The sequence below is a fragment of the Trachypithecus francoisi genome, unplaced genomic scaffold, assembly GCF_009764315.1.
Source record: "Trachypithecus francoisi isolate TF-2019V2 unplaced genomic scaffold, Tfra_2.0 Lachesis_group2, whole genome shotgun sequence".
Classification (NCBI taxonomy): domain Eukaryota; kingdom Metazoa; phylum Chordata; class Mammalia; order Primates; family Cercopithecidae; genus Trachypithecus; species Trachypithecus francoisi.
In genome coordinates this window covers 41,032,083-41,057,234 of record NW_022681465.1, presented here as the reverse complement: position 1 = coordinate 41,057,234, position 25,152 = coordinate 41,032,083, and the positions used below count along the sequence as shown (strand labels likewise).

The following is a 25,152-nucleotide window of genomic DNA, read 5'->3' as shown; positions in this document are numbered from 1 at the left end:
ATACAGTATTTTTAAAATTAAGGTACATACATTTTTAGACATACTTTTTTTTGTGAATAATGCTATTCACACTTAATAGACCACAGTATGGTATATATATATATAACTTTTATATGTACTGGGAAATCAAAAAATTTGTGTGACTTGCTTTGTTGTGATATTTGCTTTATTGTGGTGGAACCGAACCTGCAATAGCTCCAAAGTAGGTCTGTATGTATAATTCAAATACTGTTTTACATAGCTACTTAGGTTAGTGGTTTTATTTCTTATCCCTTTGAGATGAGATTATTGTTATGGGTTCCTCCCACATCCTGGTTGATTTTAATTATTTATCTATTTTGGGGTGCTAAAATATTGTCATAAAGACTTCAAATTAATTAAGAAAATTGACTCATAAATATCATTTCCTCTTCATCCCTTTTACCCCATTCCCATCTCCCATTCTAGCCATCTGTTATTTACCTACATTCTGTATGTTACCAATTTCATTAGTTTCTAGCTTTTGATTTCTGTATTTGTTTTGGTACAAATGAGAAGACAACACACAAATTCTTACACAGAATGTTGCATATTGTTGATACTCTTTTGTACTTTGCTTACTTGAACTTCACAATATATCCTGTACATTTTTTCATATCAATTTCTAGATATTTTCATTATTTATTTTTACAGCTCCATAGTATTCCACCATGTAGATATGCCATAGTTTATTCAACCACTCCTCTATTTATGGGTATTTAGATTATTGCCAATATTTTATAATTATAAACAATGCTACAACAAATTATTATACATATATGCATTTCAAATTGTTGGGGGCCTATGTAGGACTAAAATTTTGATTTTCTGTTGCCAAGTCCAATTCTGTTTTAGATCGAATGATATAACTGAGAGCACTTGGAAAACTAAAAAAAAAAAAGTTGTATACAGTAAATATAGCAAAATAATACTTCGTTATTTGCATTATTTCCTTTATCTAATTTAATTGTATCTTCTTTGGAAACAGGCAGTTCAAATCAATAAACACTTGTCCTTAGCTACTAAACCAGACGGTTATTTTGAAAACTTCTCCTATCTTTTTAAATTCTAATATCATCAATCACATATTCCCTCACTAAGAATGTCTTTTTAAACTTTTTAAAATGTTTTGTAGAGACAAGGTCTTACTGTGTTGTCCAGGCTGGTCTCAAATTCCTGGCCTCAAGTAATCCTCCCATGTCGGCTTCCCAAAGTGCTGGGATTACAGGTGTGAGCCAACACACCCAGACAAGAATGTTTGATATTTACTAGTTTTTACTTAACAATTGAACCTATTATTTGTACAGTTCCTAGTCATAAAACACTCTAGTATTATATTAAATTATTTTTCTCTGTTTTATTCCTTTAGATATAGGAGACAAATTAAAACTGCAGCCCTAATCTGGTTCCTTCTATTCCCTACATATGATGTCAAATAGGGTAGGAGGAATAAAATAGGATCATATGGTGCCAGAAGCACTCTCAGGGTTGTCCGACAATGAGTTAGCAAGGCCTGGGGACTCTCCTTCCTCCTGGCAGGAGGAGTCATCCCAAACTCAGCCTCCTTTGGAACTGAGGGCTCTCACGGCCCTCAACATATCCACCTCCTGCAGTGCTCACATTCAAAATGTGCAAAGGATGCTACACAGCCTATCTGGGGTCTATCCTTGGTCCTGCCTCTATCCTGGGTTCAAGGAATCCCTCATGTGGCCTATCTTAGTTCATCAGGAGATTGCTTTGAGATTTGGAATCCGGGAACTTAAGAGCATTTGCCTTGTTTTATGCCTTGTTTTATCCTTCATCATGACCTACAAAATGTGTTTAACCCACCATGAGACTACTGCCAGATCTGACCAGGCCTCAAAAGATCCCTTGTTAGGAATCTCTGAAGTTTTGGAGAGATATTAGTCCTGGGTCCTGCAATGTGAACAGATTCAACTGAACAAATGTATGTAGCAAAAAGAATTTCAGGTCTACCAAAAGGTAAGTTCTGACGTGGCTTCAAATGTATGCCTCACTTATGTAACCAATTATGTCAGTAATTACACATGATGTAGAGTCTAATTTATCAGCAGTTTGATAGGGACTTTGCTGTCTGGGTTAGGAATAAGTCAGAGTTTTGGAACTTGCATCAAAACGTCTTCCACCACGGTCATGGGAGTCAAGTAATGCGTCAAACTGTGTCTTTGAATTCAAGCTTCTAAAAATTATATTCTAGTTAATTTTTTATAACTCAAGCAATCACATGGAAAACAAAGTTTGTCATAAACACATAAAAAAGCTTCTAGGTGATATTGCTCTTACGCTCTTACCTCCTCGATCTCGAGCAGCTAAACTTTGACCCCTTCTTAATGTAATGTCCAGCTGGTACATTCCGGGATCAGCCAAGGGGACTTCTGCATTACTGGTTCCAGCAGTGTTTATTTTCTGGAAAACACGAAATATAAAAAATATTAAATTTATTATATCTGTTCTATTTTTTCCAAAGGGGGACCATATGTAGCTTAACCCAAATTATAAGAATTAGTCAATAAAATAAATAATCTTCTGATTTCATACAGTCTCATAATCACCCAGTTCTCTGAAGGTTTTGAAATTTATGAAATTCTCTAGACTCAAAATAAAAACATGGCAGTTACAGAAGTGTCCTGTTTTAACTCAAATTACAGATAACAAATGGAATATAAAAACGTTTCCCATGGAAGTCTCCACACAATTCAACTAAGAAATATGAACATAGAAATACTGTCTGAAGTGAAAACATAATCAATGATGAGTGGAGAATAAGAACAAGAGCAGTTGACTTCTACCTAACCGGAAATTAAAATTAAAATGATTTATTCAGGTGACAGTTGACTCATTTATCTGAGCAGAAAAGCTCATACCTATGAATTAAGCACTTTTGCTTCAGCCCCAACGTAAAATATAATTATATAGAAATAAATTCACCTAGTATTTTGGCAATATTTGCAAGAAATATATTCTCAATGGGGCTAAATTTCTAGTGCTGCTTTCTACGGAATAAAAGTGCCTAAGCCATTCCTAGATCTAAAAATGTTTATGAGGCTGCCTCTATAGAATTTATTTTTAGCAACAATATACTCTTAATAATTTACTAGGCATTGAATTACAAGAGGAATAACTATATGAAAACAACACAAATGAAACATGTAGTAAAAATTCTTCAGGTCATATTTTTAGTCTCTGTCATTCTGTATACAATAGGAAAGCTTTTCTTTGTGTGTTTGGGATTCATTTAAATTCTTATAATTTTTTTTTTTTCTGATTCAAAAGGAAATGTCCTTTTGTCTTAGAACACGCATGGATGAGGTAAAATAACAGACAGCAGTCTTTTAATTCCATAATTCACATAAAATGAAACAATAAAGCAGCATTTAAACAATCTTTAAGGTATATAATTCACATACCCGACATTTGCTCATTAAAGTAGCATTTTTTTTGAGGTTTTAAGATCAAGGCAAATAGCTTTGCTGTTGGAGCAATTATTATTTAAAACAAGAGGCAGCACAGCTTTGATTGATAACCTGAACTCATTGTCTCTCCTCTGGTAACAATAAAAAATAATTCACTTCACCTTCTCATGATATCCTTGTTTCTATAAATGATCCCTCAGTCACTCAGCCTATAAATCGCTGAGTCATCTTTGACTTCTTCATTTGATTCCCACCCACATCCAAATAGTTGTCAAATCCCCCCACTCCGTTTCTGTAAGACATCTCCCAATTGTCTTTTTCTTTTAATTCCTATTACCACTCATTTGGATCAGGCCTTTGAACAACAAAGGAGTAAAAAGTAAAATGATTGTCTTGCTCTTCCCTTACCCATCTGATTGTGGCCACCAGTGACAACAATTTGGGAAATATTTTTCACACTTTTGAAAGTCTTATGAAAACATATACACATACATACAGCTTTTTTTTTGTGGTTGGGCTTTCAGTTTTCCCTAGTTTTAAACAAAGAGAGTATTGTATTTTGTCTATTATGAACAACTTCTAGAAAAACATCATGGGTACTTTTCTAGTCAATACATATACATATACCTTTCCCTTTAAAATGTTCTAGCTTTATTGAGCCACAGTTGACAAAATTATATGATTTTCTGATATACAACATGATGATTCAATATACATATGTTTTGGGCCGTGATTACCACAATCAAGTTAGTTAACATCTCTCACTTCACTTGTTTACCCTTTTGTTTTGTTTTGTTTTGTGGTGAAGACATTGAAGCGAATTTCAGGTATACAATTCAGTATTCTTAACCATTCTTTGCCATTTCCATTTTGGTAAGGTTATTTCTAGTATAATGGACAAACATTATTTTGTAAAGTGACTTTATATTCTGTCACTTTTCAAGTCATATTTTGGGTTGTGTGTGTATAGAAATCATATTGTCTGTATATAATGCCTTTTTGACTCTTATTTTCTAATATTTCAATTGCTTATTTTTAGATCTTATTATGTTATCTTCCAAAGACTGTTAAAAAATGGTGAAAGCCATGAACATTTCAGAATTAGATTTGATTATAATGTGCATGCCTTTTAATATTTCACAATTTAACATGACATTTATGAAGCTTAGGCTTTTTCTACTCTTAATTTATTTGGGCTTAAAAAAAAGCACAGTTGAATTTTATCAATAGATTTTCAGCATACGTTCATAAGATCATACAGAATTTGTGTTGATAGATTTTTCTAACATTCAATCATCTGCATATTTCCGGAGTAGACTCTACTTGGCCCTGTGAATTGGTTCACTCTAATGAGCAATCATGATTATGTTCAAAACTATCTATCATACGTCAGCATACTTGAGTATATCTGTACTTCTCAGGAAGGCATTCATAGCTCCCATGATATATTAGGTCGGTGCAAAAGCAATTGTGGTTTCTGCCATTACTTTCAATGCAATTACTTTTGCACCAACCTAACTCAAGCCTATCATTATAAACTGAGCCTTCACTTCTCTTCAACAAATTCTGGACCATTTTTACTTAACGGAATAGAATTTACACTTTAAAACTTGTATCTTCATTCTTTACTCTCGACCAGGGCTGCCTTCCCTTCTTGTCTCCCTTGTCTTCCTACCCAGTCTTCAAGGACCATTTCACTAGCACTTTATATCTTTCTTTTCCATTACCACATTCTATCTCAAATGTCATATTTGTCATTTTAAATTATAAACCTTTAAAATCAGGGAATGGAGTATTTAAGCTTCAAATTGAAAATGAATTATGCTGGAGGCTACAAGGATAGAAAGATGTCTTTACCAGCACCTGATCCAGCTGAGTAGAAACATCAGTGGGGATCTAAATAAAGTTGGCGAATCCATGGGCAGTTTGTTCTCTCTCTTCTCCTACACTCATGTAATGCATCCAGTTTGCTTTGGCACCCTGCTTGAGGAACCCAGGTATAGCCTTAGAATCCTTCTCAATACAGTGCTCCAGGCAGCCATTACCAATTGATAAAAATTAGCACTTAAAATCAACCCTGTCCACTCAGGAGCTGTAATAAAAGACTGACTGTAATATACTGGAGGTATGAAGTCATTGGGAGAGAAGGACAGTGGATCAATTATGATGGGAGAAGACTCTCAGGAGGCCTTATAAAGATAACCATGGAGCAGGGTCTGAAAATATGTGTAGGACTTTGACAAGTGAAAATTTGGAAGGAGGGAGCATCAGGAAAAATCAACATGAGCCCAATGGTAAGCAGTCACCAAAAAGCGCATCACTAGATTGCATGAGAAATAAGGTGGAAAGGAAGACTGATGTACAGTGAGGCCCAGCTAAGGAGGTTTCAGTCTGTAGGCAACGTCAAACCATCACAGGCTTCTGAAGACAGAAACAATAGAACCAGGCTCCAGGGAACACACACTTACTGCCTTACATGTTTTATGCTGTGGGCCAAATGCTTAGATTTTAGGGATGAACAAAAAACTCTGGCCTTTTCCCTTTGTAAGAGGGATGAGAGTAGAGAAATCCTGTGGATCTAGAAATTATTTAAAAGGATTTACAACTGTTCAGTTTAAGTCATTTTAAGTCAGTTTAAGTCTTAAACTGTTCAGTTTAAGAGCCTGATCTGACCAGTGGTAACAAAAACAAAAGATGGATTTGAGAGATTGAGGAGATTCGATCAACTGAATTTGCCAACTGACAAGATGTGGGAGATGTGGGAACCAGTGGGCGAGTCACACAGAAGTTTGAGCTGTGCTCCTGGGAGGATGGTAACACCCATAGTAGACAGCAGAAATGAGAGGAGAAGCAACTCCAGGCCACCACTGTGTCAGCTCCAGGGATCACCCAACTCCATCAAAGAACATCAAGAACTTTAGAGGATCTAGAGAGACATCTCCTCTCAGGCTCACTATAATGGTTCCAAGAAGAAAATCAGCAGGCTGATTATGGAGGGATGCTAGAAACAAATGTGTATTTTTTATTGTAAAATATCTTTTAAAAAGTGTTCATGAAGCTTCCAAACATAAAGCTATCTTAGGAAATATGTATCTGAAGTGCTAGGCTCACATATATTAAAATCTCTAAAACAAACTTTTTTCACCTCTGAGATTTTAAATATCCTGAATGATATATCTAAGTTGTCTGCTCTCGTGGTCTGCTTTTTATAACCAAGAAAATGGTACTTTCACAGAATTGAACAGCTGTAAGAAGTTAATGATCTGTGCAGCTATTTTTAGGGCCCGTCTTCCTGCTAACCTGTAAGCTCCATATAGGCAGAGGCCGTGCTTGTTTTGTTCACAGGTGTATCCCTCCAAATCCCTGGCACTTAGCAGAGTTCCTGGCAAGGAGTAGGTGCTCAGTACATGTTTTTAAATGAATGAGCTAAGACATTAATAACTGATAAGAGCTTAATTTTTAAAACTCTTCCCAGGAGCGTTTGCATTTTCAGAGGTCAATTAGAGAAAGAGTAGCAATGAAAGAAATGATTATCAAATGGAGGAATCCTAGGTGGGAGGAATTATGGGCAGGAAGGCCAATTGGGCATTCAGGGAGTCCTTTATGTTTAACCTCTCCTTATTCTTCATTTATTATTTCAATGTGGTTTATTATGCCAGACCTTTAAATACCAGACACCTTTGATAAGAGGTCTAGAACACGAAACTTTAAAATTTTGTAGGTTTAAATGCTACCTCCCTAATGAAGTCTTTTATACTACTCAAATAAAAGTTAACCTCTCTTTACTAGCCCATTCTTTTCTTTTCCTGCTTCTCTAGACTGCATTTCTTAAAGCCAAATGATGCATCATATAAACATTTAGATATTCAAGACATAAACTGGAGGGAACACCAGGTGCTCTCTGGAATTAATCTCTCTTCTTTAATTGCTGTAATTTAGCTATTTCCTAGTATTCTACTTTTGAATATCTGTTGCAGAAAATACAGACTGGGTAAACCAATGTGTACTTCAAATCTCTTCAACCATTAGATTCTGTGTAGTAAAGAGGCTGAAAAGGTAAAAACTACATTTCCTTGTTGTCTTTACAGCTAGGATCGTCCCATGTGGTGTAGGTTCTGCTAAGAAAATGCACTTATATACTATGACAAATGCAGATAGAGGTGAACATTATGAAAAAGAAGTGGCATGCAAGGAGAACTAATTTTCTGGTAGTGTGGTATAGGTTCTTCTAGGGAAGCTATGGTGAAATTTAGTATCCTGTTCTTGGTATCATGAATGCCACACAACAGGCAGCAGTGACAAAGGCATTGCTACTTTAATGTGATTGGCATTTTCCCCAACAGTATTTCAATAACTAATCCTGGTCTTCTGGCCCTGCCTTTCCATTTACATCATCTGGTGTGGATTCTGTGTTCTGCCACTAAAAACCCTCCTTGAATCAATGATTGATAGTAGGAGTGGTTGCAGGCAAGAGACAACGAGGGAAGTGGTCATCTGGCCTGGTTTATCAGATTAACATCAGAGGATGAGAGACACTAAAATGTCATGAGATGGTGAAACAGCTACTTAGTCTCCTACCAATAAACAGCCATTTTAAAGTCAAGTCTTTGATGAATCCAGTGATTGCTTTGACAGAACATTATGAAGGGTATAGGCAATGGGGAGGGCTGCCTTTTTCTAACAGCCCTAAATTTAAAAGAGGAATAAATGATAAACTCAAAATTATATGTATTTTATTTTGAATTGACAACAACTGTATATATATATATGGATACATTTGGATGTTTTGTTACATGTATACATTTCAGAATGAGAAAATCAGGCTAATTAACACATCCATTACCTCCAATATTTATCATTTGTTTTGGTGGAAATATTTAAAATTCTCTCATTTTGAAATATTTTGAAAATCACAATGCATTATTATTAGCTATCGTCATCATGCTGTGGAATAGATCACCAGAATGTATTCCTCCTGTCTAACTGAAACTTTGTATCCTTTGGTCAACATCTCCTGTTTCCACATCTATCTCTCCTTCTTCCCACCCCTGCAACCTCTGGTAACCACGATTCTATTCTCTACTTCTATGAGTTTAAGTTTTCTATATTCCACATATGAGGAGATCATGTATTTGTCACTCTGTGTCTGGCTTATTCCACTTAGCCTGGGTTCCCAACCCCCAGGCCACACAGCAGGAGGTGAGCAGTAGACAAGTCAGAGAAGCTTCATCAGTAATTTACAGCATCACTCACATCACTCCCTGAGCCCCGCCTCCTGTCAGATCAGCAGTGGCATTAGATTCTCATAGGAGCACAAACCCTATTGTGAACTGTGCATGTGAGGGATCTAGGTTGTGTGCTCCTTATGAGAATCTAATGCCTGATGTCCCCAGGTGGGACCATCTAGTTGCGGGAAAACAAGCTCAGGGCTCCCACTGATTCCACATTGTGGTGAGTTGTTTAATTATTTCATTATATATTATAATGTAATAATAATCAAAATAAAGTGCACAATAAATGTAAGGCACTTGAATGGTCCCAAACAACCTCCCCACTCCCTGGTCTGTGGAAAAATTGTCTTCTATGAAACTGGTCCCTGGTGCCAAAAAGGTTGAGGACGGCTGCTCTTAGTATAGTGTCCTCCAGGTTCATCCACATTGTTGCAAATGACAGAATTTCCTGCTTTTTAAAGGATGAATAGTATTTCATTGTGTATATATTCCACATTTTAATCCATTCATCTGTTAATGAGTATTTTGGGCATTTTCATATCTTGGTTTCTGTGAATAATGCTGCAATGAACATGGGAATGTAGTCATCTCTTTCAGATACTGGTTTCAATTCCATTGGCTACATATCCAGATGTGGGATTGCTGGATTATGTGGTAATTCTATTTTTAGTTTTCTGAGGAAATGCCATACGGTTTTGCAAAGTGGCTATGCTAATTTATAATATGGCAGTATACAAGGTTTCTCTTTTACTCACATCCTTGTTGACACTTAACTTTCATATTTTTCATAGTAGCCAACCTAACAGGTATTAGGTGATATCTTATTGTGGTTTATATTTGCACTTCACTGATGGCTACACATATTGAGGGTTTTTTTTTCATATATCTGTTGCTATTTGCATATCTTCTTTTGATAAATGTCTATTCAGGTCCTTTGCCCCCTTTTTTTTTTTTTTTTTTTTTTTTTTTTTTTGAGACGGAGTCTCGCAGTCGCCCAGGCTGGAGTGCAGTGGCCGGATCTCAGCTCACTGCAAGCTCCGCCTCCCGGGTTTACGCCATTCTCCTGCCTCAGCCTCCCGAGTAGCTGGGACTATAGGCGCCCGCCAACTCGCCCGGCTAGTTTTTTCTATTTTTTAGTAGAGACGGGGTTTCGCTGTGTTAGCCAGGATGGTCTCGATCTCCTGACCTCGCGATCCACCCGTCTCGGCCTCCCAAAGTGCTGGGATTACAGGCTTGAGCCACCGCGCCCGGCCCCCCTTTTTTTTAGTAGGGTTTTTTTTTTCATGTTATTGAGTAGTTTGAATTCTTCGTCTACGTTGGACACTAGTCCCTTATTGGATGTATGGTTTGCAAATATTTTGTCCTAATCTATGGATGGTCTTTTCCCTGTTAGTTGTTTTCTTTGTTGTGTAGAAGCTTTTCAATTTGATGCAATCCCATTTGTCTATTTTTGCTTTTGTTGCCTGTGCTTTTGGGGTCTTATCAAATAAATCACTTCCAAGACCAATGTCACAGAGCTTTCCTTGAATTTTTTCTCCTGGTAGTTTTACAACTTCAGGTCTTATGCTTAAGTCTTTAATCCATTTTGAGTTGATTCTTGTATAAAGAGTGAAATAAGAGTCTAAAAAGGATATGGCGTATCAATAAATGTGGCTCACCATATTCACAGAATCAAGGCTAAAAACCACCTTATAATCTCAATGGATACATGAAAAGCATTTGATAAAATTCAACATTCTTTTATGATAAAAGCTCTCAACAAATTAGCTACATAAGGATTGTTTCTCAACCCAGTAAACATCATATATGACAAGTCCATAGCTTACATCATGCTCAACATTGAAAAGTTGAAGGCTTTTCCTCTAAGATCAGAAACAAGACAAGGATACCCACTTTCAACACTCCTATTCTACATAGTACTAGAAGTCCTAGCCAAGGCAATTAGGCAAGAGAAAGGAATGAATGGCATTCAAATACACACACACACACACACACACACACAGACACACACACCCCTAAAAGCCACCCCAAACTGTTAGAATTGATAATGGAATTCATTAAAGTTGCAGGAGACAAAATCAACTTACAAAAACCAGTGGTATTTCTATGTGCCAACAACAAACTATCTGAAAAAGAAATTAAGAAAACATCCCATTTACAATATCATAAAAAATACTTAGGAGTAGATTAATCAAGAAGCTGAAAGATCTGTATATTGAAAACTATAGAACATTGATGAAAGATACTGGAGATGACACACAAGAAAGGAAGGATCGTTCATATTCATGGATTAGGAGAATTAGTATTGTTAAAATGTCCATACTAATCAATGGGATCTACAGATTCAATGCAATCTCTATCAAAATTCCAATGACGTTATTCACAGAAATAGAATAAATAATCTAAAATTTGTATGAAGCCATAGACAACCCTGAAGGACCAAAGCCATCTTCAGTGAAAAGAACAAAGCTGAAGGCATCACACTGTCATATTTCAAAATCGATTACAAAGTGATAGTAATCAGTACAGCAAGGTACTGACATAAAAATAGACATATTAACAAATGAAATAAAACAGAGAGCCCAGAAATAAACCCATACATTTATGATCAATTGAGTTTTGATAGAGGTGTCAAGAATACACAATGGAGAAAGTACAGTCTCTTCAATAAATGGTGTTGGAAAAACTATATATCCACCTGTAGACAAAGGAAAAAGGCTCAAATTTTAAAATTCAGAGTTCTAGGTATAGTTTGAAGACTAAGAAGTATCTATGGTAATAATCAAAAGTTTGAGGGCGAAAACCCAAAATCAGATGCAAAGTGTGAAGTTTTAAGTTGTAGATTATAACACAGGATAAATTCACAGCCTTAGCAGGTCACTAATGGGAAAGTCAGAAAAAATCATGGAAGAGTAGTTAATGACCACAGCATTCACATCTTCTATCTGAGCAAGCCACCATTTTTGCAGAAGGCCTTCCTGTCTTGCTTGAACTGGAGTCATTGTCATTACCATACATGGTGATGCCAAATTTCCTTATGCTGTTTCCCTCATTTTAGATAGACTGGTGGCTCCGGCTGGACTTCAGGAACTCTGAGGGCAGGACCCAGCCTGGTATCAATTTTTTTTTTTTCCCCAACAGCCCCTCAAGTAATTTCAATATGCAGACTAGCTTAATCCTTGTGTCAATTATAGAAGCAAGTCTTCGTGAAAACTATGCACAAAGATTTTCCAGACTTTTCTTATTTATATCATGAAACATCTGGGTAATATGTATGGGAATCAACAGAAGAGTCCCAGTGACTTTAGGCTCTGCTGCTTGGGAGGTCTTTCTACGTAAATAAAGAGAGCTTCCACCAGAAGATATAAAGGTGCTGGTAAAATGAAAGTTGGGAATGCCTCCCTACCTTTTTAGATTTTCATTACAGGAAAAAATAAAGGAGTTACTCTGTTAGCTGGCATGGTTGATTCTTTAAACTTTTAATTTTAATTTTTAATTTTTGTGGGTACATAGTAGGTGTATATATTTATGAGTTTCATGAGATATTTAGATACAAACATGCAATGCATTATAATTTCATCAGGTTAAATGGGATATTAATCACCTCAAGCATTTACTCTTTGTGTTACAAACAATCCAATTAATTACATAGCTTTAGTTACTTTACAATGTACAATTAAATTATTTTTTACTGCAGTCACCCTGTTGTGCTAGCAAATTCTAGTCTTATTCATTCTTTCTAACTACTTTTTGTACCCATTAACCCTCCCTTCTTCCCCTCAATCCCCAACTACCCTTCCCACTCTCTGGTAACCATCCTACTGTCTATCTCCATTGTTTTAATTTTTAGCTCCCATAAATAAGTGGAACATGCAAAGTTTATCTTTCTGTGCCAAAGTTATTTCACGTAACAAAATGATCTCCAGTTCCCTCCATTTTGTTGAGTCCAGCTCCGGATGGACTTCAGGAACTCTGAGGGTAGGACCCAACCTGGTATCAATTTTTTTTTTTTCCCAACAGTCCCTCAAGTAATTTCAATATGCAGCCTGAAATTGAATATGAAATTCAATTTCAATACGTAGCTTGATCCTTGTGCCAATTATAGAAGCAAGTCTTTGTGAAAACTATGCACAAAGATTTTCCAGACTTTTCTTATTTATATCATAAAACAGAATCTCATTCTTATTATCAATAAAAAGCAGGAGGGTTATTGTAGCACTGTACAGTGGGGGAGGAGTATGCCTGGCTTCCAGGAAATTTCCTGGTGTGCTCTTAGTATTACCATGCCAAGTGGATTGTAGATTGGTTACATTATTCCAAAAATGTTTTATACACTGAGGCCATGATCACTGCAGATCTAACTTTGTCTGTCAATAAAGCCCACTTAAAGTTAAAACTTCATGACAGATATTAAATTTTTGACTTCTAAAATTTAGCAATGTTGTCAAAGATATCATTGAAGATTTCTACTTAGTCATGATCAGTTTCTACGTAGTCATCTCTCCTACTTGCTATGATACTGAAAACGTGTACAGTGAAATCTCCATTAAGTGGAAATCAAAGTTTTTTAAAACCTAATTTTTAAAAACAGAACTCAAAAGCCACAGAGATATTCAAAGTTCAATGATGCTCAAGTGTCTATTTGTCAAGGAAACACTATGATTCGCTGGAAGTCAACTGATTAAGTGACTTTAAAGACCTCACACAGAATAGGAAAAGTTATGGCAAATAATGGGCACACCCCACTACGTATGTCAGCCATGGTGTCTAATTTACAGCCCCAACAGAAAGAAAAGCTTATGCTTGGTTCCAAGTAAATGCAACTCCCTTGCCCCTTGCTCATAGCTGATTAGACATGAGCTAGGTGTCTAAACTAAGGGCAGACAGTGAACAGGCTGGCTGGTGCTAGGTTGTTATTTAGCAGAGAGTATTAGTAGGCAAAGATGATTTGAATGAATTTCAGAGAGAAGAAAATGTTAACAATGGCTGCTAAGCTGAAGAGTCATAATAAAGAAGTTGGAGAGGTCATAAGGCCACGCGTAACCTCATATCAGGAAACAGATGCTATAATTAAGCAGAAGTATGGGTAGAAAACTACATGCAGTAGAGGGTGGAGTGTGACATTGTAACAGACCAAGCAACCAAAGCACAGTAATGACAATATTGGACAGGAGAGTGAAGATCTATGAGCTTTCACTGCTGAAAGCCTGAAGTACGTCTGGGAGCTGAGGGTCCACTGCTCCGTACTCTTGGATGTCTCTGTGGTTCCTGTTGACCTTCTTACCTCATCTGGCCTTCTTTGAGACAGCTTCAGTGAGTCCTTGGCCCTTACAACAGAATAGAATAAGAAAAGAACGAGACCGAGCAAAAGAAGCCAAGGATCAAGAGAGCAGCCAGTTAACACAGGAAATCCACAAGTGTCAGAATACAGTAACATAGAGAAAGTGAGCTGCAGAGAGAGGCTGCAGACAGAAATCACTTCATCCACCTTCTTCCTCCACAGTTCTGTGTGATGTTCATGTACAGCACCCGTGAGGGACTAGCTCATCACTCAAAGGCCAAATAAGGTTAATGCTCTGCAGCTACTAAGTGAGGAAAAACTTCATGTTTTTTTAAATGAATATTTCAACAAGAATTGGGAGAAAGTCTACATTAGGGTGACCATGTAACTGATCATTCAAAATGGGATACTTTGGAGAGTGAAAAAGAGTGCCATTAATAATGATATGGTGTAAACAGGTAGAAACAAAACTGTCCCAGGTAAACTAGAATGCATGGTTATAGTGGTAAGTCAGCCCTCAGCTTACCAGAAAGCAGAAAAGTCTAATCCCCTGGTCATATCAAAGCTTTACTATACTTTGTTTTTGAACTGAATTACAACCCTAGGTTTAATTCTGGGGTTTTGGTTTCCCAGTGGCCCAAACTAAACAAAATGGGCCAATAAATACTCAGACCCAATAAATGGCAACATTTACTGCTGTTTAAAAAAGTATGAAATTCAGTGCTCCCAGAATGTCTTTTCTGGGACTCCCACAACACTGATTAATCACCCGTGGATTGTCTGCTAAACTGACTGCTCTGTGTGGCATTGCTTCATTATCACTAATAACGTTTCTGCCTACACATACAGTATATAAAATAACCTGAGCCAAAGCAATTAAAATTCTCTTTTCTTAAGTCTTATGTAGATGGACCACTCTCTTCTTAAATTAGACCATGTAAGCAGACTTTGTGTTGCAAGATACAAATTTTGTTGAAGAAAGCACAGGTGAGATAGCAATTATTTAACTTCAGCCAAAAATACTATCCTCTCTGGTATTTGTTTTCTAATCTTTAAAATAGGTAATAGATATCTCATAAACACTGTTGTGATTACGACATAAAATATGTAGGCTGGGCACAGTGGCTCATGCCTGTAATCCCAGCATTTTGGGAGACCAAGCTGGGCAGATCATGAGGTCAGGAGTTTGAAACCAGCCTGACCAACACGGTGAAACCCCGTCTCTACTAAAAATACAAAAATTAGCCAGGTGTGGTGGCACGCACCTGTTATCCCAGGTATTCAGGAGGCTGAGGCAGGAGAATTGCTTGATCCTGGAGGCGGAGGTTGTAGTGAGCACAGATCATGCCACTGCACTGCGGCCTGGGCAACAGAGCAAGACTCCATCTCAAAAATAAATAAATAAATAAAACATGTAAAAGTGTTTTGTAACTGTAAGAAATTGTTCAAATATAAGTGGTTATTTAGAGGCAGGTGATGAGGAGATCTATTATAAGATAGAGGAAATATTACAGGACTCAGAGCACAAAAACATGGACACAAAGCCTAGTTATGGTATTAAATTGCTGTGAGACATAGGGAAACATTTTTGAGCTCTAGAAGTCTCGTTTTCCGTTTCTTTTAAAAAAAATCCTTGTGAATTTTCTTTTCTCAAGATGGCTGACCAGAGACATTGGATACTAGTTCTCCTCAGAAAGAAAGACCAAAGTGACTGTGAATGGACAAGTTCCAAATGGGAAAGTGAGGGAAGGGAGCCAGGACCTCTTGGAGAACCCATGGGAAGAAGCTGGGGCACAAACAAGGAAAGCAACAAGAATCTGGCACAGATTGACTCCCAAGGAACTCAGACCCCATGGAAAGGCTTGGGGAGAGTGCTTCTCTGCTCCTCTCACCTCTCTGACAATCTCCTGACAGCCAGACTGTTGGGGAACCCCTCTGACCTTGTGACTCAGGGCAATGCTATCTGTGGTGATTTGGGAACCTCCTGGAGACAGAGAACTTGGTGGCCAGTTTGCACAAGAATGCTTGCACTCCCCTCAGCTTTGAACTTAGATATCAGGTGCCATACTGATTGTGCACTTGTGGTGCCACTGCCTTGCACGTGGTTTCTCTGCCCTTGAGTTACTCCACCACCGAATCCTCCACAAATATACACCACAACCTGCTCTGACATTGGCAAGCACAGCTTACATGAAGAGCAGGGTCCAACTCCCACTCCCTACACAGAGAGGCAGCGTTCTAGCAACGGAGGACAGATAAGTTGCAGAGTTGCCTGATCTGGCCTGGGGAAGAGGTTCTCACCTGAGCCCATTTTGGTGGTAGCCCTCAGAGGCGTATATCCATGGCCTGCACCTGCACTGCAGTGGGGAACCAAAGGACAAAGTCTCTGTGAACTGGAAGTCATGAACCCTGCAACAGGGAAGGGATAGGGAAGCAGATCACATTCCTGTTGGCTCAAGATGAGGAGCTGATGCATGCTCCACTACCTTTCCCCAAGACTTCAGTGCACCACAACACAATCTCTTCCTGCCAATACCCCTTCAGGGTGGGTGTTTCCACTCAACATCAGCCTACCTAACATCAAGTCAGCTCCTACTCTTAACTGCTATATACTGGACTGAAGCCTGAACTGCACCACCAAACACAAAACCTGCTACCAGAGAGCTTAGTACTAGTCTATGAGATAAACTTCCTGAAACTCCACACTCTCAGCCCCACAGAAGGTCATATGTTGACTCATGCATATAATATACCAGTACAACAAGCAGCACCTGAAAAGCCACAGCACAGAAGCTATACACAACAAAGAGACACATACAGAGCCTTAGCTCTCTGCAAGTATCCAGAAAAGAAGTCAACTGATCATATGCAACATACACCACAGTCAAACCCTCAAGGGAAAAATGATATTTTAAAAGTCTCATACAAGTGATGGCGAATTCAAAAGTAAGAAGCAAATGAGAAGGAATTAGCACAAACACTCCGGCAGTACAAAAAGCCAGAAAGTCTTGATACTTCTAAAGGATTACTCTCATTCTCTAGCAATGGATCCTAACCAAATTAAATACTTTGAAAAAACAGATAAAGAACTCAAAATATAGGTTGCAAGGAAACTCAGTGATATCCTATAGAAAGTAGAAGTCCAACACAAAGAAGCCAGAAAAACAATTCAGGATATGAAAAACAAGATAGCTACATTAAAAAAAAAATAGAACTCTAGAATATAAAAATTCATTAAAGACATGCTTTAACAATAGACTAACCAAGCAAATAATGAATTTCAGAGTTTGAAGATCAGTCTTTCAAATTATCTGAGTCAGACAAAAATTTAAAAAAGGTTTTTTAATGAACAAAGCTTTCAAGAAATACGAGATTATGTAAAGAAAACAAATCTATGATTTAATGGCAGTCTGAGAGAAAAAATGTAGGAACTCATGGCCGGGCGCAGTGGCTCATGCCTGTAATCCCAGCACTTTGGGAAGCGAAGCGGGCGGATCACGAGCTCAGGAGATTGAGACCATCCTGGCTAACACGGTGAAACCTCATTTCTACTAAAAATACAAAAAAATTAGCCAGGCATGGGGGTGGGCACCTATAGTCCCAGCTACTTAGGAGGCTGAGGCAGGAGAATGGCATGAACCTGGGAGGCGGAATTTGCAGTGAGCCGAGATTGCACCACTGCACTCCAGCCTGGGTGACAAAGCAAGACTCTGTCTCAAAAAAAAAAAAAAAGAAAAGAAAAGAAAGAAAGAAAAAGAAAAAAGAAAAAAACTAGGAACTCAGAAAACTTATTTAAGGGACTAGTTCAAGAAAATTCTCCTAATCTTGCTAGAGAGGTCAACATCCAGATACAGGAAATTCAGAGAACACCTGTGAGACACTATACAAGATAACCACCCCCAAGACATAGAGTTGCCTGATTTTCCAAGGTCAACATGAAAGAAAAAATCTTAAAGGAAGCAAGAGAAAAGAGCCAAATTACCTGCAAAGGAAATCCCATCAAATTAACAGTGGACTTCTCAGTAGAAACCTTACAAGCCAGAAGAGATTGGAGGCATGCTTTTAGCTTTGATTAAGAGAAAAATGCCAGCCAAGAATTTCATGTCCTGCTAAATAAATTAAGTTTCCTAAACAAAGGAGAAATAAAGTCTTTTTCAGATGAGCAAACACTAAGGGAATTCATCACCACAAGACCAGTCCTACAAGAAATGGTCAAGGAGTTCTAAACATGGAAAGAAAGAATGATACATGCTATCATAAAAACACACTTAAGCACAAAGCTCAGCTAACAATACTATGACAGGAACAAAATCTCATATGTTAACATTAACCTTGAACATAAACAGCCTAAATGCTTCACTAAACAGACATAGAGTGGCCAACGGGACAACAGCAACAAACATCCAATCTTTTGTTGCTTTTAAGAGCACATCTTACGGGGAATGACATCCACAGGCTCAAAGTAAAGGGAAAATGAAGGATCTAGCACACAAATGGAAAACCGTAAAGAATTGTGGTTGCTATTCTTGTATCAGATAAAACACTTTAAATCAACAACAGTAAAAAGGACAAATAAGGGCATTATATAATGACAAAAGATTCCTCCAACAGGAAGACTTAACTATCCCGAATATATATGCACTCAATGTCGGAGCACCCAGATTTATAAAACAAATACTGCTAGACCTAAGAAAAGAGATAGCCAGCCATACAATAATAGTAGGGGGCTTCAACTCTCTACTGACAGCACTAGACAGATCATTGAGGCAGAAAACTAACAAAGAAACTCTGGACTTAAATTGAACTTTTGACCAAATGGATCCACCAGACATCTACAGAATAATCTACCCAACAACCACAGGATATACATTCTCTCTATGCATGGAACATTTTAAAAATTGACCACATGCTTGGTCATAAAGCAAGTCTCAATAAATTCGATATAGTTGAAATCATATCAAGCATCTTCTGGGACCACAGTGGCATTAAATTAGAAATCAATATCAAGAGGAACTCTCAAAACCACACAAGTACATGGAAACTAAAAAGTCTTGTTTCTGAAGAACTTTTGGGTAAACAACGAAGTTAAGATGGAAATAAATTTTTTTGAAACAAATTAAAATAGAGAGAAAACATACCCGAACCTCTGGAATACAGCAAAAGCAGTGGTAAGAGGTAAGTTCGTAGTGCTAAATGCCTACATCAGAAAGATACAAAGGTCTTCAATTAACAACTTAATATATGACACCCAAAACAAGCAAAACAAGAACAAACCAAACCTAAAGTTAGCAGAAGAAAAGAAATAACAAAGGTTAGAGCAGAACTAAATGAAATTTAGACCAAAAAATTATGCAAAGGATCAACAAAATGAACAGTTGGTTCTTCAAAAGGATAAACAGAATTGATAGACCAGTAGCTAGAGTAACCAAGAAAAAAAGAGAGAAAGTTCAAATAAGCACAATATCAAATGACCCAGGTGACATTACAACTGAGACTACAAAAGATCAAAAGGAATACAAAAGTTCCTCAGAGACTATTATGAACATTTCCACGTACACAAATTAGAAAATGTAGAGGAAATGGATAATTTCCTGGAAACACACAACCTTCCAAGATTGAACCAGGAAGATATTGAAATCCCTTACAAAACAATGAGTAACAAAATAGAATCAGGAATAAAAAATCTACCAACCAAATAAAAGTCCTGAACCAGACGAATTCTACCAGATGCTCAAAGCAGAGCTGATACTAGTTTTACTAAGACCATTCCAAAAAACTGACTAGAAGGGATTTCTATCTAATTCATTCTATAAAACCAGTATCATCCTGATACCAAAATGTGGCAGGGACACAACAACAACAAAAAACTACAGGTCGATATCCCTAATGAACATAGACACAGCACTGTCAATAAAATACTAGCAAGCCAAATCCAGCACCACCACAAAAGGTAATTCATCACAATCCATTTGGGTTTTATTTATGGGATGCAAAGATGGTTTCTACATACACGAATCAATAAATGTGATTCATTACATAAACAATAAGAACCAAAAACCATATGATTATCTCAGTAGATGGAGAAAAAGCACGTGATACAATCCAACATTTTTTTCATGATAAAAACTCTCAACAAACTAGGCATTGAAGAGACATACCTCAAAATAATAAATTTACGACAAACCCATAGCTAACATCACACTGAATGGGCACAGTTAGAAGCATCTCCCCTACAAACTGCAACAAGATGGATGTCCACTCTTACCACTCCTATTCAACATAGGAGTCCTAGCCAGAGCAATCAGGCAACAGAAAGAAATAAAAAGTACCCAAGTAGGAAAAAAAGGAAGCCAAATTATCTCTATTCACTGACAATGTGATCCTATAGCTAGAAAGTCCTAAAGATTCTGGCAGAAGGTTCCTATACCTGATAAATTAATCTAGTAAAGTTTCAGGATAGAAGATCAATGTACACAAGTCAGTAGCATTTCTATACATTAATAATATTCAAGCTGGGAACTCAATTAAGAATTCAATCCCATTTACAATAACCACACACAAAAAACTAAAATACCTAGGAATACATTTAACCAAAGAGGTAAAAGATCCCTACAAGGAGAACTACAAAACACTGTTGAAAGAATTCATAGATGATATAAATGAACGGAAAAACATTCCATGCTCATGACTTGGAAGAATCAATATCATTAAAATGACCATGCTGCCCAAAGCAATCTATAGATTCAACACAATTCCTATCAAATTACCAATGTCATTTTTCACGGAATTAGAAAAAAAATTCTAAAATGTAAATGGAACCAAAAAGAGCCTGAATATCCAAAGCAATCCTAAGTAAAAAGAACAAAGCTGGAAGTATCACATTATATGACTTCCATCTACACTACGAGGCTGTAATAACCAAAGTAGCATGGCACTGCTGCAAAAATAGACACATAGATCAATGTAACAGAATAGAGAACCCCAGAAATAAAGCCACACACCCACAACCAACTGATCTTCAAAAACTTCAACAAAAATAAACGATGGGGAAAGAACACTCTATTTGATAAATAGTGCTGGGAAAACTGGCTAGCCACATGCAGAAGAATGAAACTAGATCCTTATCTCTCATCATATATAAAAATTTATTTAAGATGGATTAAAGGCTAAAATGGAAAACCTCAAACTAGAAAAATCCTAGAAGAAACCCTAGGAAAATCTCTTCTGGATATTGACTTATGCAAAGAATTTAAGGTGAAGACTTCAAAAGCAAATGCAACAGGAACAAAAAATAGACAAATGGGACTTAAGCTAAAGAGCTTCTGTACAGCAAAGTAAACAGTCAACAGAGTAGGCAGACAACCTATGGAATGGGAGAAAATATTTGCAATTTATGCATCCAACAAAAGACTAATATCCAGACTCTATGAGGAACTTTAAAAAGTCAACAAGAACAATATAAATAACTCCTTTAAAAAGTGGGCAAAATACATGAACAGATACTTCTCAAAGGAAGATATACAAATGACCAATAACCATTTGAAAAATGCTCAACATCACTAATCATCAAAGATGCAAATTAAAATCACAATGAGATGCCATCTCACACCAGTCAGAATATTATTAAAAGGTCAAAAAATAACAGATGTCGGCAAAGACATGGAGAAAAGGGAACACTCACACACTGTTGGTGGGAATATAAATTAGTACAATCTCTATGGAAAACAGTATACAAATTTCTCAAAGAACGAAAAATAAAGCTTCCATTTGACCTAACAATCTTACTACTGGCCATCTACCCAAAGGAAAAAATTATACATTAAAAAAAACCCTGCATTCCTATGTTTATCACAGCACTGTTTACAATAGCAAAGGCATGGAATCAACCTAAGTGTCCATAAACAGTGATCTGGATAAGGAAAATGTGTACATATACTCCACAGGATACTATGCACTCTTAAAAAGAATGAAACCATGTTCTTTGCAGCAACATGGATGCAACTAGAGGCAATTATCTTAAGTGAACTAATGAAGAAACAGAAAACCACATACCACATGTTCTCACTTATAAGTGGGAGCGATATAATAGCTACACATGGTCATGTAGATGGGAACACTAGATAACAGGAACTCCAAAAATATATAGGAAGAAAGGGGAGTGAGGGCTGAAAATCTACCTATTGGGTACTATGTTCACTATTTGGATGATAGGTTCACTAGAAGCCCAAACACCAGTATTATACAATACAATCATGTAATAAACCTGCACATGTATCTCTTGAATGTATAATTTTTAAATATATATATACTTGTGAAAACGTAAAGAAATAACATAATTGAAAGTGTTTACAAAAGAGTTAAGTGATTTACAAAGTAGGTTCTTCCTGCTTTTTTTCAAATCATATATTATGCATATAGTACTGCTAATGTTCATTAATGGTTAATCAGATATTAGAAAGAAGATAACAGATTATGCTTGGGTTAACTCTTAGGCTTTTAGTACTCTTGTATTGCTTAATGACTGTTATCTTTCCTGTTTTACCAAAATAATATTTATTAGACCTGAGAACAAGATAGATTTTATTTGTATTAACTCATCTGACCTTTTGTCTTTTTGTGAGTTCCCAAACATACTGTTTCTCCCCAAAGAAATTCAAATGTCATGAAAAAGTGCATAGCTACCAGTGAGTAAAGCAACTCTGAGAGGGATAGACTTGTCAGAAATAGGCATACTGCACTAACTTGTTAATTGCTGTTACCTCCCTTGCCGTAAATGCTTCTGTTAACAAATGTTTCAGTAGATTAAGACCAGTTCTATTTCCAAAATTTGGTCAATATATATGGAAAAATATTTTATTTAATACTTGAATTTTTGAGATTATAATAATCTCAAAGAGGGAAGCTTGTGTAGCAGATGCTTTGCTTGATGCTAAACATTTGGGATTTTGCTGAAGAATCCTTCTTCTGCTTCTACGGATTTATGTCTACAAAACTGGCAACCACAGATCCTCATCAGCTCTTATGAAACCAAAACAAAGAAGCCTCCTTATTAGACTTAACCACATATCTCTACTTCTTTTGGAATAACTCTATAGTGTTCCCCTTTTCCCTGTGGATTACAAATTGCTTTGTATCTGAGTTTCCTCGTCAGAACCCTAATCTTTATTTCTAAGGTAACTTCAGGAAAAACCAACGAACCAAAGGAATATTTTAGTGTTTCTATCACATATCAACTTTATATAAATGTCCTATCAATCCTACCCATAAAATTAATTAGGTATCTTTCAAAAAATGTCAAAAATATCTAGATAGAATGAATGTACTACTTCTTTTATTCCAACACTTGATTTTCTTCAAAAAAACCATGGGGATTATAGGTTTTCTGAACAGAAAATTAGCAAATCTTAGAAATCAATTTCCAACCTCACACACTCCTTCCCATATTCAAGGTTATCCTGCCCTCATCCAGCATTTCATTATTTCACTCATTCACTCACTCATTTTTGAATCCCATATTGGATACCTAGCACAAATTAATATTATAGAAAACACAGAAAGATGTTTGGATATACTCTTTGCCTTCAAAGACTATCATAGAAACAGTTTTGCATGTGAAGTTTAAATGCCAACATGGAAAAACATGACAACAGGAGTTTTATGGTAGTAAATGAGAAGTCCTCACCTCCTTCAACCTGCCTCTTCTTTTTGTTCTGAATTTGGGTTTGAAGCGTCTTTTGGAATGATCATACACCTAGACTAGAAAGCCCAACATCAATTACACCTGGACCCCCACGGTGTAGCCATCAAGTCCTGTCAATTCTATTCTGGAAATGTTTCTTTAACTGTTCACTGAGACATTTAAAATGGTTCTTATGGAGCATTTTGAATGATGTGGGCAAATGCTTAGGAAAAAGCAATGAGGTGAAAAGTAGCATGCAAAACCGCATACATAATATTAACCACGTTAAATCTACCTATGCATTGCCAAAAAGACATGAAGGAAATATAACAACATGTTAACAAGAGCTATTACATAACAATGAAATCAAGGGCAATTTTATTTTCTTCATACTTTTTAGAAATTTTCCAATTTTCTGTAGATGTGTAGTATATATTGTTCTAATAATGTTAAGACTTTAAAACAAAAAATAACAATGGCCAGGTGCGGTGGCTAACGCCTATAATCCCAGCACTTTGGGAGGCCAAGACAGGTGGATCACCTGAGGTCAGGAGTTCGAGACCAGCCTGGCAAACACAGTGAAACCCCGTCTCTACTAAAAATACAGAAAATTAGCTGGGCATAGTGGCAGGTGCCTACAATCTCAGCTACCTGGGAGGCTGAGGCTGAGGGAGAATCGCTTGAACCCAGGAGGCGGAGGTTACAGTGAGCCGAGTTTGCGCCATTGCACTCCAGCCTGGGCAACAAGAGTGAAAGTGTCTCAAAACACAAAAACAAAAGCAAAAGCCAAACAACAACAACAACAACCTAGTTATTCTCTGCTGTTTCCATCCTTTGATGACCATATTAAAGATACTATGAATAGAGTTTCAGAAACTTGCTTTGATTCTACAAATACCATCATATGGGGCATAGCATGCCAATGTGCCATTCTCATTTACATATGAGTTTAAAACAAAACTCACGTGTATTTTATTCCTCAAACATTCGAACAATCTCATGGTCACAGGTGCACAGCTGTGGATGGAGTAGGATCTCATACACTCAATTGCGCAAATAGCAAGTTATTCCTTCCAGGTATAACTAAAGCATGAACATGGAATTAATCATGGAGCCTGGCACAAAGTATCCGTCAGTGAATATTGTGATTTGTTTTCATTATTTACCATTTTTGTAAATTCTGGTTGGAGAAGTTATTACAAAGTTTCCAAGAAACAAAATAAATAACATAGCATTGGATTACAACCCAAAGAATAAAATATATATCTATGATACTATACCAATATAAACAAATTATTTGAATACATAAATAAGTAAATGGGGAATAACAAACAAATCTATGGTGCAGAAGAATTCAAAATAATTGGTGTAGATGCTCCTCCTCAAGGAGAGAGAGCACCATTCCCCATCCTCAAGTGTGGGCTGTGTGTAATGATTTCCTTCCACAGGGTTCAGTGGATAGAGAGGAAAAGAATAACCAGAAAAACCTGACAAATTACGTCATGGAAG

The 25,152-nt window shown here is 36.9% G+C and overlaps 1 protein-coding gene across 11 annotated transcripts in view; it reads right to left on the bottom strand.

The window, feature by feature from the left end:
• MCTP1 (multiple C2 and transmembrane domain containing 1) overlaps positions 1-25,152 on the bottom strand; it is a 612,722-nt gene that overhangs the window by 321,736 nt on the left and 265,834 nt on the right. For all 11 annotated transcript variants that reach the window (XM_033179110.1, XM_033179111.1, XM_033179117.1 and 8 more), the window contains exon 2: positions 2,331-2,445. In XM_033179110.1, the coding sequence (XP_033035001.1) occupies positions 2,331-2,445 (115 nt within the window). The remainder of the gene's footprint in view (positions 1-2,330; positions 2,446-25,152) is intronic.